This window comes from Aphelocoma coerulescens, chromosome 7 (genome assembly GCF_041296385.1).
Source record: "Aphelocoma coerulescens isolate FSJ_1873_10779 chromosome 7, UR_Acoe_1.0, whole genome shotgun sequence".
Taxonomy (NCBI): domain Eukaryota; kingdom Metazoa; phylum Chordata; class Aves; order Passeriformes; family Corvidae; genus Aphelocoma; species Aphelocoma coerulescens.
The window spans coordinates 22,460,025-22,473,562 of NC_091021.1; the positions used below are offsets into that span (position 1 = coordinate 22,460,025).

Genomic DNA, 13,538 nt, shown 5'->3' on the forward strand with positions numbered 1-13,538 from the left:
TTTCTCCACATGTACTACAGACCTGTATGACAAACATGCCTGAGCTTCTTGTAGTTCCCCTGTGTGCTGTTGTTATACTCCCAGTTCCTAGCGTGACTCGGCCATGGACTCACCAAAGCTTAAAGAGTGTTTGCATGATCTCGCTTCAGCATAATGCATAATGAACTTCAAATTAATCCTGCTGATGTGTAGGATAACGAATTTCCAGTCAAGTTATTTTCTTTGAATGGGGTTGTAAAACACACCTATACTTCCCATCCAGGAAGTGTGAAGTTGTAAAAAAAAAAAGCTAAATTGCCGTATTTTATCTGCTGCTTACCACTGCATTTACTGCCTTAAGGGACCCAAAGTCCTCCAGGGAGTGTGACAAATCCTGATTGTATTTACTACTTACAGCTTTTATTAGCTTATAAATGTGAAAAGAAGAAAAACTTAGTCACTGGGGATTTGTCTAGCTGTGTGTATGGCTGCTTAAGAACTGGTTCTGCTTCAATTGTATTTTCATTACTCTGTCTCCTTTTGATCTGATGTCATGCACAACCTACATCTGTAAATCTGCATTTCCTCATGTGTGAAGTGTAAACACTTTAGTAACCTTCAAGTAGTTGCATAACTGGTTGGATAGCTGCTGGCCAAACTGAGTATGTTTTCTGTTCCATAATTTGCCCATTTCTCCCTCTTTCTCACCCTCTTTCTAGCTTTCTTACACTTTTATTTCTCTTACATTATGAGTTCCTTATGTTGTAGAAGTTAGGAGGAGTTTGGCTGTTGAACGAATTGCTGTTTGCTTCTTCACTGGTACTAGTCTAAACTCTCCAGAGAAGGGAGTTCAGGCATTAGCAGTAGTTCTACAAAGCTTATAAATGTCATTCTCTGACAGGTAATCTTTTTCTTCTAATCTGCAACCATTGTGAATCTTATTAAAACACATGCCTAAATAATGTTGTTTCTGAAGTAGAAAAATACATAGTATGCAGCATATAGTCATTTTGTAAAGCCTTTTGGATCATGTGAGTTTGAATCATTTCCTTTGAAGCATTCTCTAAGTATGCATTCATTAGAAGAAGCTGCATATTTGGAATGGAAAACTAGCCCGATCAAAACCTACATTTGCAATTTTGTGATGTTCTGGTTGTCAGAAATATCCAATGTTGTTAGGAAAAAATGTATTTCTCTGAAACATGTTACTGAAAATACAATTGGCATTAATTATGGAATACTAGGAAATAAGTAGCAGTTTGGAAAGATGAATATGAAGCATGAGTTACATGGGGAAAAAATCATCACAATTCTTTTCTGTTAATGGAAATTTTGAGTAGCTGCAGTTTTATCTTGCTAGGAAAACTACTGGTTTGGAGCTCAGTTCAGCCTTTATTACACAGTGTATTTTAGCATAACAAAAAATATACATAAACAATGTATATACAAACATTGTATAAACCAACATATACATAAACAATGTATTTTAGCCTTCTCAGCCTTTTTGTCCGGCATGTCTTACATCACCAGGAGGGATCTTATTCAGAAGCTTCATCTTGTCTAACTTGTAATTTATTATTTTGACAAGAACTGCAGAGAGAGGGGAATTGAGTTTTAATGAGAAAATAAGGTATGTTTCGTATCACTGTTTTTTCCAGACAATAAATTTGAATATTTTTGAAAATTACCTCTCCAAGTCTAATGCAATGAATATTGCCAAAATACTGCCCAGATCAGTTCTGCCTCTCCAAGGCTGGTGTAACAGTTAGGATTCAGATTCCAGCCCATACTGTTAAGCTATGATAACTTGGTGGTAAGGTGGTAACTTGGCCACTTGGGGGATAATACATTAAATGGTTTTTCTTTGTGATACTCTGTAATAAATTCTCTCTAGTTAGCCCAAGTTCTGCTGAACCATTTGGTGTGACAGAAAACCATCTCATCTAGTACATTTTCAATTTTCAGAGAAGACAGAGGAGTTGATAAACCCATCAACTACTGAATTTCAGTAAGATCTGAGTGCTTGGTCCTTGTTAACCTCCTCTGAAAAATCAGTCCCAGTGCCTGACTTCCCACAGAGGCACCACCATTGCAGGCTTCTTTCCTCAGAAGAAAATGAGCTCTGTCCCAGCAGGGAGAAAGGTGAGATGAGTCATCAGACTCCGCATGCAAAATCGACACACTTAAGCCCAACCTGCAACTTTCAGTCACTAGCCCTAAATTTAATGTGGCCTTCTTTGGCAGGTGGTATTTCCCATGTGTGTCAGATGTGTGTAATGTGTGTGTGTGTCTATGAGTATGTGTACATGTGTGTGTGTGTACGTGTGTGTATATATGTCTATGTCTGTGTGTCTATGTGTATGTGTCTGTCCATTTATGTGTGTGTCTGTATTGTGTCTATGTCCAGGGATCTATGTGTATGTCCATGTGTATGTGTTGTGTGTCTGTGTCCATGTGCGGATGTGTGTGTTGTGTGTGTCCCACTCTGTGTGTGTACATGTGCAGCTCTGTATGTCTGTGTCCCCCTGTGTGTGTGTGTCTGTCCCTGTGTGCCAATGTCCCTGTGTCTATGTCCCTGTGTGTGTCTGTGTTTGTGTCTGTGTCCCTGTGTGTGTCTGTCCCTGTGTGTCAATGTCCCTGTGTCTATGTCCCTGTGTGTGTCTGTGTCCCTGTGTGTGTGTGTGTGCCTGTCCCTGTGTGTCAATGTCCCTGTGTCCATGTCCCTGTGTGTGTCTGTGTTTGTGTCTGTGTCCCTGTGTGTCAATGTCCCTGTGTCCATGTCCCTGTGTGTGTCTGTGTTTGTCTGTGTCCCTGTGTGTCATTGTCCCTGTGTGTGTGTCTGTCCCTGTGTGTCAATGTCCCTGTGTGTCTGTGTGTGTGTCTGTGTGTGTGTCTGTGTCCCCCTGTGTGTCTGTCCTTGTGTGTCAATGTCCCTATGTCCATGTCCCTGTGTGTCTGTATGTGTCTATGTCCCTGTGTGTGTCTCTTTCCCTGTGTGTCAATGTTCCTGTGTGTCTGTGTGTGTGTCTGTGTCCCTGTGTGTGTGTCCCTGTCCGTGTGTGTCCCTGTCCCTGTGCTTGTGTATTGTGTGTCTATGTCCATGTATCTGTGTGTCCATGTGTACGTGTATGTATGGTGTGCGCCTATGTCCGTGTGTGTGTCCCTGTCCACGTGAGTGTCTATGTCTGTGTGTGTGTGTGTGTCTGTCCCTGTCCGTGTCCCTGTCCACGTGAGTGTCTATGTCCGTGTGTGTCTCTGTCCCTGTGTGTGTCCCTGTCCCCGTGTGTGTCTATGTCCGTGTGTGTGTGTGTCTGTCCCTGTGTGTGTCTCTGTCCCTGTCCGTGTCCCTGTCCCCGTGTGTGTCCCCGTGTGTGTGTCTCTGTCCCTATCCGTGTCCCCCTCCCCGTGTGTGTCCCCGTGTGTGTGTCTCTGTCCCTGTGTGTGTCTCTGTCCCTGTCCGTGTCTCTGTCCCCGTGTGTGTCCCCGTGTGTGTGTGTCTCTGTCCCTGTCCGTGTCCCTGTCCGTGTCCCTGTCCCCGTGTGTGTGTGTCTCTGTCCCTGTCCGTGTCTCTGTCCCCGTGAGTGTCCCCGTGTGTGTCGGCGTGTCCGTGCGGCTGTGCCGCCAGGGGGCGCTGTGCCGCCCCGCGCCGTTCCGCGCGCCGGGCCCCTCCCGCGGCAGCGCGGGCGCGGCGGGCGGGGCGCTGCCCTCAGGGCCCTGCCCGGGCCGGGCCGGGGTCACCGCCAGCCGCGGGCTGTGGGGAGCGTCGGGGACCGGGCACGGCGGGCTTTTACTTCTCTTGTCGAGCCTATCTCCGCTCTCCTGAGGGACGGATTATGTAACTTGACACTGCGGTCTCCGGAGTTTTCTCAGTTTTCAGCTGACCTCATTTCAGTGGGCTAAATAAAATAGGTGTAATTGGTGGTTTAAGAACTATTTCAGAATTTCCGCTGGGCCTGTATGTATTTACTTCTCTAAGCTCTCCTACGTAGCCTATAGATGTGCATAGTTTTCAGGGAAAAACAGTAATTCTCCTCACATGTGGAAGCCATTAAACAGTGTCTGTTTCTGCTGCTTGTTTTGCATTCTTGTGCCATCATTTATTATTTCTAAAAGTAAACATGTGTGAATTCTACATAAACAATAAAGCTATGGGATTTTCTTCTAATTTTTCTGTAGAGAGTAGAAATATGGTCATGACTATGTCCTGAGAATGTGGGGATTGCCAAAAAACACAGTAGATACTTTTCAGAGAAAAACAGTGCATGTCAAGTATCTGATGAGTCATAAAACCTCAAGTTAGTGTAAGCAGATGTTGGTTACAGCTCACATTGATGCGAAGTACATAATCACCACCCCGATAGCCACCCACTGTCCATTTCTGGTCCAAGAACTTCCCCAAAAGTGTGGTTTCAATTTTATGGAAAGCCTTTGAAATTTGGCACAGTTTTCAAAAGTATGTAGGAAAAAAAGTCTGCCAGAGGTTTGGCCTCCGACTGTGAAAACAGACACTGCCTTTTCAAACTCCTCTCCTAGATCTACTGACCAACACCCAGAAGAGAGAATTTCCCTTCTTTTAGAATACGACAGGAAAATGAAGGTCTGTATGCTCCCGAATTCAACTTTTGGTAGCATTTACATCCTTTGTTTTAAACTGTCAGCTGTTGCACAAGGCCAGGCTCTGACGTGAAAATATTTGCTTTAAAGAAGAAGGAAAGGGAAGTCTTTTTGTATGTACGGCAGGGCCGTTTTCGCTTGTTGCTTGAACGGATTACAGCAGTTAGAGAGTAGGAGGATTTAATTATTTGCCAGCTGTGGAAGCAAACTTCAGGCAATATTAAAAATATAATTATTGTTTGTTTCTCTTCTGCAGACCCGGCTAAAAATCATATTTGGCGTGGTTATATGCGTTTTGCTTTCCTTATTACTTATGTGTATTATACTGCTTCCATCAAGAGGTAAGGTATTTCTAATATAATGTCGTGTAAAATGCAGTATCTTTGGCTATTGTGGCTTCTAAAGTTCACAAGTTTGTCAAATCATCTTTAGGATTGTCCTGTCAGAATTGTTATGGCTTTATCACTTTACAGAAATGTACTGACAGCTGAAATATCCTGAAGGTAGAATTGAAATGCCAGCAGATGTTGAAACAAGGAACTCCTTGAAGTGAAAAGCACCTGAATTAACTTTATTGTGCATGATATATAATGTTCTTAGTCACGGCTGCAAAAATAACTCTCAGATCTTCTCATGTTATTTTTCTGTGTTAGGGGTTAGGAGACTTTGTCCCAAACTGTTAGTAATTTTCTTTATCTTGGTGAATTTGCATTTGGTTTTAAATGGTTGTATAATAATTACAGAAGTTCTGTACCCAATTACAAGTTACACTTTTTTTTTTTTTTGTAGATGGGGTATGATGAACTATTTGTGAATATATTCAAGATTGCATTTGAAAATGAAAGTCAGCATTGTATAAAACTGGGATGGATAGTTTGCTCTAGTATTATTATGCCAGTTGTAGGTAAATCAACCCAGTTGTGGTCTGCTGAGTCCTCTGGGGAAGCTTGAAATGAGTTTTGAAATTTTGAACATGAGTGGCACTGACTTGATGGTAATTGTTTTCTATAAGTGTAGTAAGGGCAATAGAAGTATTTACATGACCCTATCACTGTAGCAGATTACCTGAATGCCTCTGAAATAATTAAAATATTAGTAAAAGGCTTGTATTCCAGTAACAGTATCTATTTAAAGGATGTTTTTCCTGTTATTATTCTTTTTTCATGTGTGGGCAGGGGGACTAAGATGGAGAAAACAGTTTTGTATTTACAACTAAATGTTATAAAATCAACCATCTGCTTAAGTCTTGTGAAAGTTAAGTCCTGCAGTTAATATGCAGGTTTTGTGAAAGGTGAAATCTCTTTCGTATCTGATATTTCTGTGAATAATGTTTATCATGGGTTGTTGAGGGAAGGGTTGAAGGTTTCTGAAGCAGTTAGGGATGATTCTGTTATGCAGCATTTGCATATGAGGATAGATTATATCAATTATATGCATATATATTATGCAGTGCTGGGAAAAGATACCACCTCAGAGTGACAGGTTTGACTTTTACTGTCAATAGTGGGGTGCCAGATTTTTTGTCTAGCTAAGCATGGTCAGATATGAGCTTTCACTACAAGGTAAATGCATGGTATCAAGTCAGACTTACTCCCATCAAATCTGCATTTTATGACAGGGAAGACAGAATATTTTTATGAGATTTAAATAAAAAAGTAGTAGTGAGGAAACAAAGAGGTTGGAGTCCAAGGATCAGTTTGGCAGCCTGAAGAAATTGTAAAGATGATGGGAGGTACTGCAGGAAAGAGTGAATGTGTTTTTTCCCCTCTCAGGTTCTCACATACATCTCACTGGCCTCTTCAGTACCTGAGCAATTATGGAGAACTCTTGTAATCTCTCTAGATTCTTGGAATAGTGACTTGATAACCAGTCATCCCAAACATCATATTTAGATCCAGTTGGATGATAAAGAAATTGTCTTATTTCACAGGGTGCTTTTGGAGGAGCATTTTAGACGATTGTGGAACACAGTTGTGTCCAACACACAGTTATGTTGGATGTGTCAGATTATGGCTTCTTACTCTCAGGTGGAACTGCAAGTGCTGCAGTTACCTGTTTGAACGCCTTAACCTTTTTGAATTCTTAGTAGACTACTGGTCAGTTGTAAATAGAAGAAATAAATTAATTTTGTGGCTACAAATTTTGCAAGGTGAAGACAGACAGGAAATGGCTACACAGATGGAGTGTTGTTTGTACATTCCACCTTTACCACTATTTAGCTGAAAGGACGTGGCAATCTAGAAAGACAATTAATTGCGTATGAGAAATGTATAGACACAGACCAAATAAATTTCTGCTTAAGAAATCAGCAGAGAAAAATGTAATTTGTAATTCTGAAAGAACTGGAAGGAGCATGTAGTTCTGCTTTTGTCTGCTAAGTTTCTAGTCATTTCATGTTCTTCAGACTTCTCAAAATATGATAGGTGGTTTTGATTTACACATGCAAATGTGTAAAAATGTCAAAATTTCCCAAAAGTTGCACTGGAAAATAATTTTTTGGAGAGGATATTAAGAGGGAAATGCTTGCAGTTATTAGACAATTTCTGTGGGGCTCAGAAGAAGAGGGTGGTCAATCTCTGTGTAGCAAATAGCATCCATGCCTAAGAAATTATTGACCGTGTTTTGACACATTTTTGAGTTAGGAATGTGTGGTAGCATTTAGCTGACAGTGCTAAACCAGCTATGGTACTGCAACTCCAAACAGTTCAGAAAGGTGCTTTTCACTTGTACACTGGTGTACCTAGTCCTGTTCTTCTGCAGCATAAACATGAAAGAAAGTACCTGTCTGCAGTTGAAAAGCAATAGCAGAACCACAGACAGAGTTACAATTAACCATATGTATTGCTTAGGCTCCAGGTTAATCTCTTCTGCTACTTTTAATGAATGTCCAAAGTCATGTCTGGTGAAGTTTCTGTTCCCTCTGTACACTTGGCCTAGGCCTGAGGCCCAGTCCCTGTTTTTCTGATGTCACAGATGAGGTCAGAGGGCTTACTGCTCAGCCAGGAAGTGGTGAGCAGCCAGTTTCTTAGGAGGAGATAGTGTTCTCTCAACACCTCAGCCAAAGCCAAAAGTGGAAAAGCAGGTTCAGTTGATGTGAGTTGATGTGAGTGTGACCGAAGTTCTGGAGCAGGGTCAGGAGTGTTGGAATTAATTTCTGATGCTGAACTGAGTTTTGGGTTTCCTCATGTTGCAGGAGCTTGTGCTTCAGCTATTTACTATCAGCCCACAGAGATGAGAATGGACATTCTAGTCCAGAAGCAGACAATAATACCATGCTAACCAGCTTTCCTTTGGCAGGTCCTCTACTTGATGTTCAGCAGTGGATCCTAAATAAAATACATCTAAAAATACATATATATATAACTACATATATTAAAAATACCATATACAGAAACAACAATACTTTGTAATTATTATGTATGCTTACTTTAATTTGGCAGGATTAGACACAATTTATAAGGATGCACATTAGAACATGTTGTGGAGTAAGCCAGGAGAGCTTTGAAATATAAAGGGTTGTGTTGGTTTACCCACATCCAGTGTTTGAAATTGAATAATCCTGGTAATACAAACAGAATATCACAGGGATGGAGTGATGTGCATAAAGTTAATCTGAGTTTAATATAAAGTTTTGCTTTTTGTGTTTTATTAAGCTCTCTCATGACAGTGAACTGAAAGGTAAAGGAGAAGGTATCTGCAAAAAGCCAGTGACAATTATTAGATGTTTACAGACTTTTATCACCACAATTATACATGTAAGTCCAATACACTCAAATGCATGAGTGAATGATTATGATCATTGAATATATAAAGCAAGTTACACTGTGAAGCAAAATAACCAATTCAGTGCACAGAGAAATGCAGAACTGCACCCTGTAAATGTGTGGAAATGGACCACAAAGGATTAAAACTGAGACAGCGGGGTGGTGAAGCAAAGTGGGCAAAGCTGAAATTTTGCTAAGCTTTCATTTCTGTGGTTGGCTCTGCTACTTGCTTCCTTTTTGTCCCTGGGCATCTTTTTTCATCTTTATTATTTCACAGAGAAACAAACCACAATGAAAGAATTTGCCAACAGCCATCCAAATTAATTTCTATGGAGTGCTGCTGCTATGTAAAGTACTTTTCATGTTTGTGTCTGGTTTGTGAGCAGAGATTTCAGATACTGTTATTGAACAAGTCTTTAGTTCCAGAAGAAAGCATCAGAAACAATTGTGGGAAATTATTGGAGATGCTGCTGCTATCTTCCATTACATAAAAACAAGCATTCAAAATTAAAAGTACTCAAGTGAGGAATAGTTGTGTTCAAATTTTTTTCAGTGCAGTGGTAGAAGTTCAGATCTAAGCGGGCACATTTTGAAAATCATTAGTAGTCATAATAAATCCTCACAGAATATTAAGTATGCAAGGGTGAGATGGCTAACAGAGGGAAGGTTTAAATTAGAGCTGTGAAAATTAGACCAGTGATGAGAAGTTTGTGTTATTGTTTGTCTTGAGAGAAGAGAAGGAACCAGGTAATTTTAACAGATTAAAGTATCAAAAAGGACTGCAAATTTTAAGCTTCTATACAAACTAAATTGAAAATAGATTGTGCCAGGCAATTTCTTTTGTTAATAGTCTTATTCACTTCGAGAATTTTAACGGAGAGATAGTGGTAATTAATCATCACTCGACATAACTAGAATTGGATTCTTTGGAATTATCTCCTCTGCATATTTTTTTTTAAGGCGGTCATCTTCTATGTTTATCATTAGTGTATCAAAGATCTCTAATATGCAGTCATAGTATTAGCAAGAGGAATTAACTTCTTATTGACCTTCTTGGGATATTTTCTGGACTATTGCTAGCTCAGAGTTTATACGGATAGGTTTTTGCCTCTGGATTGGCATTCAGTTTTATTCCTTGTGACAGCTTTCTTCTGCATTAGTGCAGACAATGCTTGTGTCAACAGTCAACCTGACATGTGTATTCTACAGTAAGTAATAGTCACTTAGCAGAAGAAAATACGTATTATATTACAAAGTGCTATAGAAGGCAATATGAAGAAACATTTCCCAGGAAGTCAGTGTGATCTTAACAGAGAGGGTGACTGTAATGAGCAAGTGATGGAGCATGATATGAAACCTGAGAGCAATGAGTCATCTTGATTATCTGACAGTCATCTGAGAGCTCTGAAGGAACAAACAGGGGAAATGGCAGAGATCTACTAAGCTGCAGTGTGACATCTCTACTACCTCTGAAAGCCCTATCAGAAGTCCCTTTGATTTTAAAGGAGAAAGAATAGCATCCAGGATGCCTAAACCTGAAAGCTGCCATTATTATTGCTGTTGAACTTTAAAAATTTGCCTTTATCAGAAAAGTTCATGAATCTTTTGAGGATTAAATATTTTGATTGCTCTCACTCTTGTGAACTGCATAGGTTCTACACAGGAGCTGCACAGCATAATCCTCTTCTCATCCAGCTGATTGCCCTTCAGTTTTCTTTTAAAATCTGCCCTAGCTTAAATTGTTTAGCTTTGGGAAAAAATATAGCCAGACAAGAGCCACAAAACTAGCCTCCACTTCTTGCATTATTTTAATACCATTTTCTGACCTGCTTAGAAAGCAAATATTTGAGTACCTATCTTCTTTCTAGAATCATTGTCAACTTTTTTTTGCAGCATTAAATAAAATGTTCAAGTTTGGGTTCACTCATTCATTACTTTTCAGCATTATTTTTACCTGCCTTCCTTCATAGATGTTTTTCATGTTACTACTAAGAAATATATGTGGATGGAGATTATTTTGCAAGCCTTACTTCCGTCTTCTAACAATAGTTAAGGAGGCATGTACAAAATTTGGAAGTAAGTGTTCGTAAGCACATCCTGTTGTTTGACCATTTGCTGAACATGTGAAGGTCTTGATTAAAACTGTTGTCTTTACAAGTTCATGAAACCCATACTTAAAAAAAAAAAAAAAAAAAAACAAACAAAAAAAAAACACCAAATAACCTTTAATTTGTCATTTGTGTGAAAAAGGCTTATTTAGACTTGCAGGGTCTTCAGGTAAATGTGTCTGAGTGAATAAGTGGTTGAAATAAATTAGTTTGTCTAGTTAATTTTGTATTCCCAAAGATGAGTCTTTCAGGGGCTAAAGGACCTCATCAGAACAGTAACAAAACACTTGCCTTTCTGCTGCACCTACTCTTTGCATATCTCCAGGACTATGGTATCCTCACAGTTCCATGGCACTAAATACAGAAAAAAGAAAATGCTAGATTAGTAATTTTTTTTTCCCCCTTTTCATTAACAGAAACTTTTTTTCTTATTCTTAGTTGTCAACACAGATGATGGTCCCAGAGCTCTTACATTGGAGGATTATTTGAATGGAAACTTCAAATACAAAACATTTTTTCCATATTGGGTGTCAGGTAAGTAAAACCTTTTCTCAAACACAGATAAGCCTTTCTAATATGTTTTTCCAGACTGATTTACACAGACTGAGAAAAGTATTTTCCTTCCAGCTTTATTTTGAATGAATGCTAACTATGAAATTAAACAATGTGTTAGTCAAAACTTATGGTTGAAATTTACTATTCTGTCAGTCATTCTAGAAAATCCAGGTATTTCATGTTTCAACAGACATGTCTGAGTCAAGTATAAAGTGTAATTTTACAGAGGCCTTCAGTGTTTTATTTCTTTTACTGTCATATTCATTGCAGCAAGTGAAAGAAATTTGTCAATGTGTCAGTCATTCCTTAAGCAATCTCCTTTTCATGCTTTTCACAGCACTTTTTCACTTACCACTTGTAAAGATTGAGGTAGTCTGTCTTACAGGCCCTGTTCTTTGTTTTCAGTAATTCCATGGCTCTGCAATGAGGCCAGCTGTTCTTATCTCATTTAAGGAAGTGCTGACACTGCTGAAATTCCTGAGTTACAGAATATTGCAGAGAAAACAAAGTTGAATTTCTAAGTTCCTTAAGGTAGAGACATGAAATTAATTGCTGCTGATATAAATGTATCTGTATGTGGCTGAAGTGGTGCTCTTGTTATCACTGAATTGCACAGCCCAGGAAGGCTGGAGCTGGCCTGGATTACATTCTAGCACACTTAATACTACCATTCCCATCTCTGTGCTGCCTCAAGCACTGTTTTCTGCTAGTAGCAAGAAGCACAGTGCCCATTCACATGGAGTCTCACCAAGCTAGTTTTAGCCCAGAATTTTAGAACTGAAGTAAAGCCTTATACAGCATTGGTTGCAGCAGTTCACATTTTACAATTAATAGTTTGAAGTATGTTGATATCACTCGTATGATTTAAAAATTAGGTCACTGTTAGAATTCTGTCAGAATGTCTGAAGGACGTAGGCAGCATATCACCTAAACCTAATATTATTCTTCCCTCTTTATAGCTTTCTCACTTAGACTTATATTTCCTTTTAACAGTCACAAAACTCACACAAAAGTCATGCCAAAGATTCCATAGATAGTCATGCCTACAGCATTCCATATGTCTACTTCTCTTCTGAAACAAGGAGTTAAAATTGTATATCTCATCCTAAGGGTGATTTCAAACACAAATACTGTTACAGAAATCACACAAGAGTGCTCAAAAGATCCAAGGGTGATCTAATTTCCTAAAAAATGAACATCCTCACAATGTTTCAGGCAGCTTTTTAACTTCTAGTCTTGTTTTCTAGCTACACCAAATATGTAATTCCTTCTCTCTGTTTATAGCAGTGAAAATAATAATCTGAAACTAAAATTCTGATCTTCATTCTCCACTGAACTATAGCTCAGCTCTTGAGCACAGGTAGGGTTAAATTCCATTTTCAATTAAGGCCACTCACCCTCACTTTGTATGCCTTGTGCAAGCAAGGGCAGAGTCATGCAGTGTCAGTTGCATGGTAATGCTGCTATCTGCAGACTATACAAATGAGAATGTTATGGTAAAATGATAAGCAAAGATCTTTTTCTTTAAAACATTTACATTTTGACACTGACTTTCTAATAGGTCTGTCACTGGCATTCTTGATCAGACATTGATGAGAATAAAATCTGGCATTTACTTGTAAAGTTAAATAGTTGATCCTCTGTGCTGTGTATAATCTGGAGAATGTACTCAAGAACACTGAAGACAGTTTCTTGATAACGCCGTACCTCAGAATCATTAGAAAAGAAACGTTTTTTATGTAGATGCCAAAAGATATTTGCTTAAGACCTATTCTTTGAAAGAGGTGTGAATTCATTGATAAACAGATTTGTTCTCTATTATCTTCTGTGAAGGTAACAGACATTTTATCTTGTTTATAAAGATAATGAATATCTTCATCAGTCTGCAGAAGATGATATTATTCTTTACAATGTTGAAATTAATTACGGAACCACCATCATGACAAACAGCACAATGGTATGTACCTTTTTCATTAATAAAAAGGCTGAAAAGTGCAGTTGTATTTCAAGTCCCAGTTTAAAAGTGAGTGAGACTAGAATCTAATCTACTTCTTAATTTTTCAGAAACAAGTTAATGCTTCAAATTATGTGATGTCATCAGACCAATATTTCATAGCTCTGGAAAGCAATTATTCAAAGGTAATTATTTTAATATACCTCTTAATTAAATGTTTAATTTTGTTTAGTATTTTGTTGATTGTGTTTAGCATAGATAAATGTTTCTTGGTACTCTCTTGAGAAAGGGGTAGGCTGTGAAGAGGCAGCTGATTATTTATAATTAGATTATAATTTTCAAGGCTAATAATATTTTCTTGCTTAATTTATGCAGCTGTGGAGATACTCTTATACGGCATCATACCACATTTATGATCTCATAAATGGGTAAGGCCTGATATTCTTAGAGACAGCTATAGTGAATACACTGTAGTGATGTACTTCCAAGCATTCCCTCCAAAACTGTAGTAATGTGACTACCAACTTGCTTTGCTTTTGCCTAAATCTGTCAGGTTACTTGTTT

General features: G+C 38.8%; 1 protein-coding gene across 5 annotated transcripts in view; it reads left to right on the forward strand.

Annotated features, from left to right (window-relative positions):
* Positions 1–4,447: 4,447 nt before the first annotated feature.
* FAP (fibroblast activation protein alpha) overlaps positions 4,448–13,538 on the forward strand; it is a 39,026-nt gene continuing 29,935 nt past the window's right edge. For 3 of the 5 annotated variants that reach the window (XM_069020802.1, XM_069020804.1, XM_069020803.1), the window contains exons 1-6: positions 4,448–4,576; positions 4,850–4,934; positions 10,904–10,999; positions 12,883–12,977; positions 13,085–13,159; positions 13,350–13,402. In XM_069020802.1, coding sequence (XP_068876903.1) covers positions 4,571–4,576; positions 4,850–4,934; positions 10,904–10,999; positions 12,883–12,977; positions 13,085–13,159; positions 13,350–13,402 — 410 coding nt within the window. In that variant the 5' untranslated portion in view covers positions 4,448–4,570. Of the gene's footprint in view, positions 4,577–4,723; positions 4,764–4,849; positions 4,935–8,275; positions 8,349–10,903; positions 11,000–12,882; positions 12,978–13,084; positions 13,160–13,349; positions 13,403–13,538 lie in introns of those variants that run through there. The other 2 variants (XM_069020807.1, XM_069020806.1) reach the window with 2 other exon arrangements.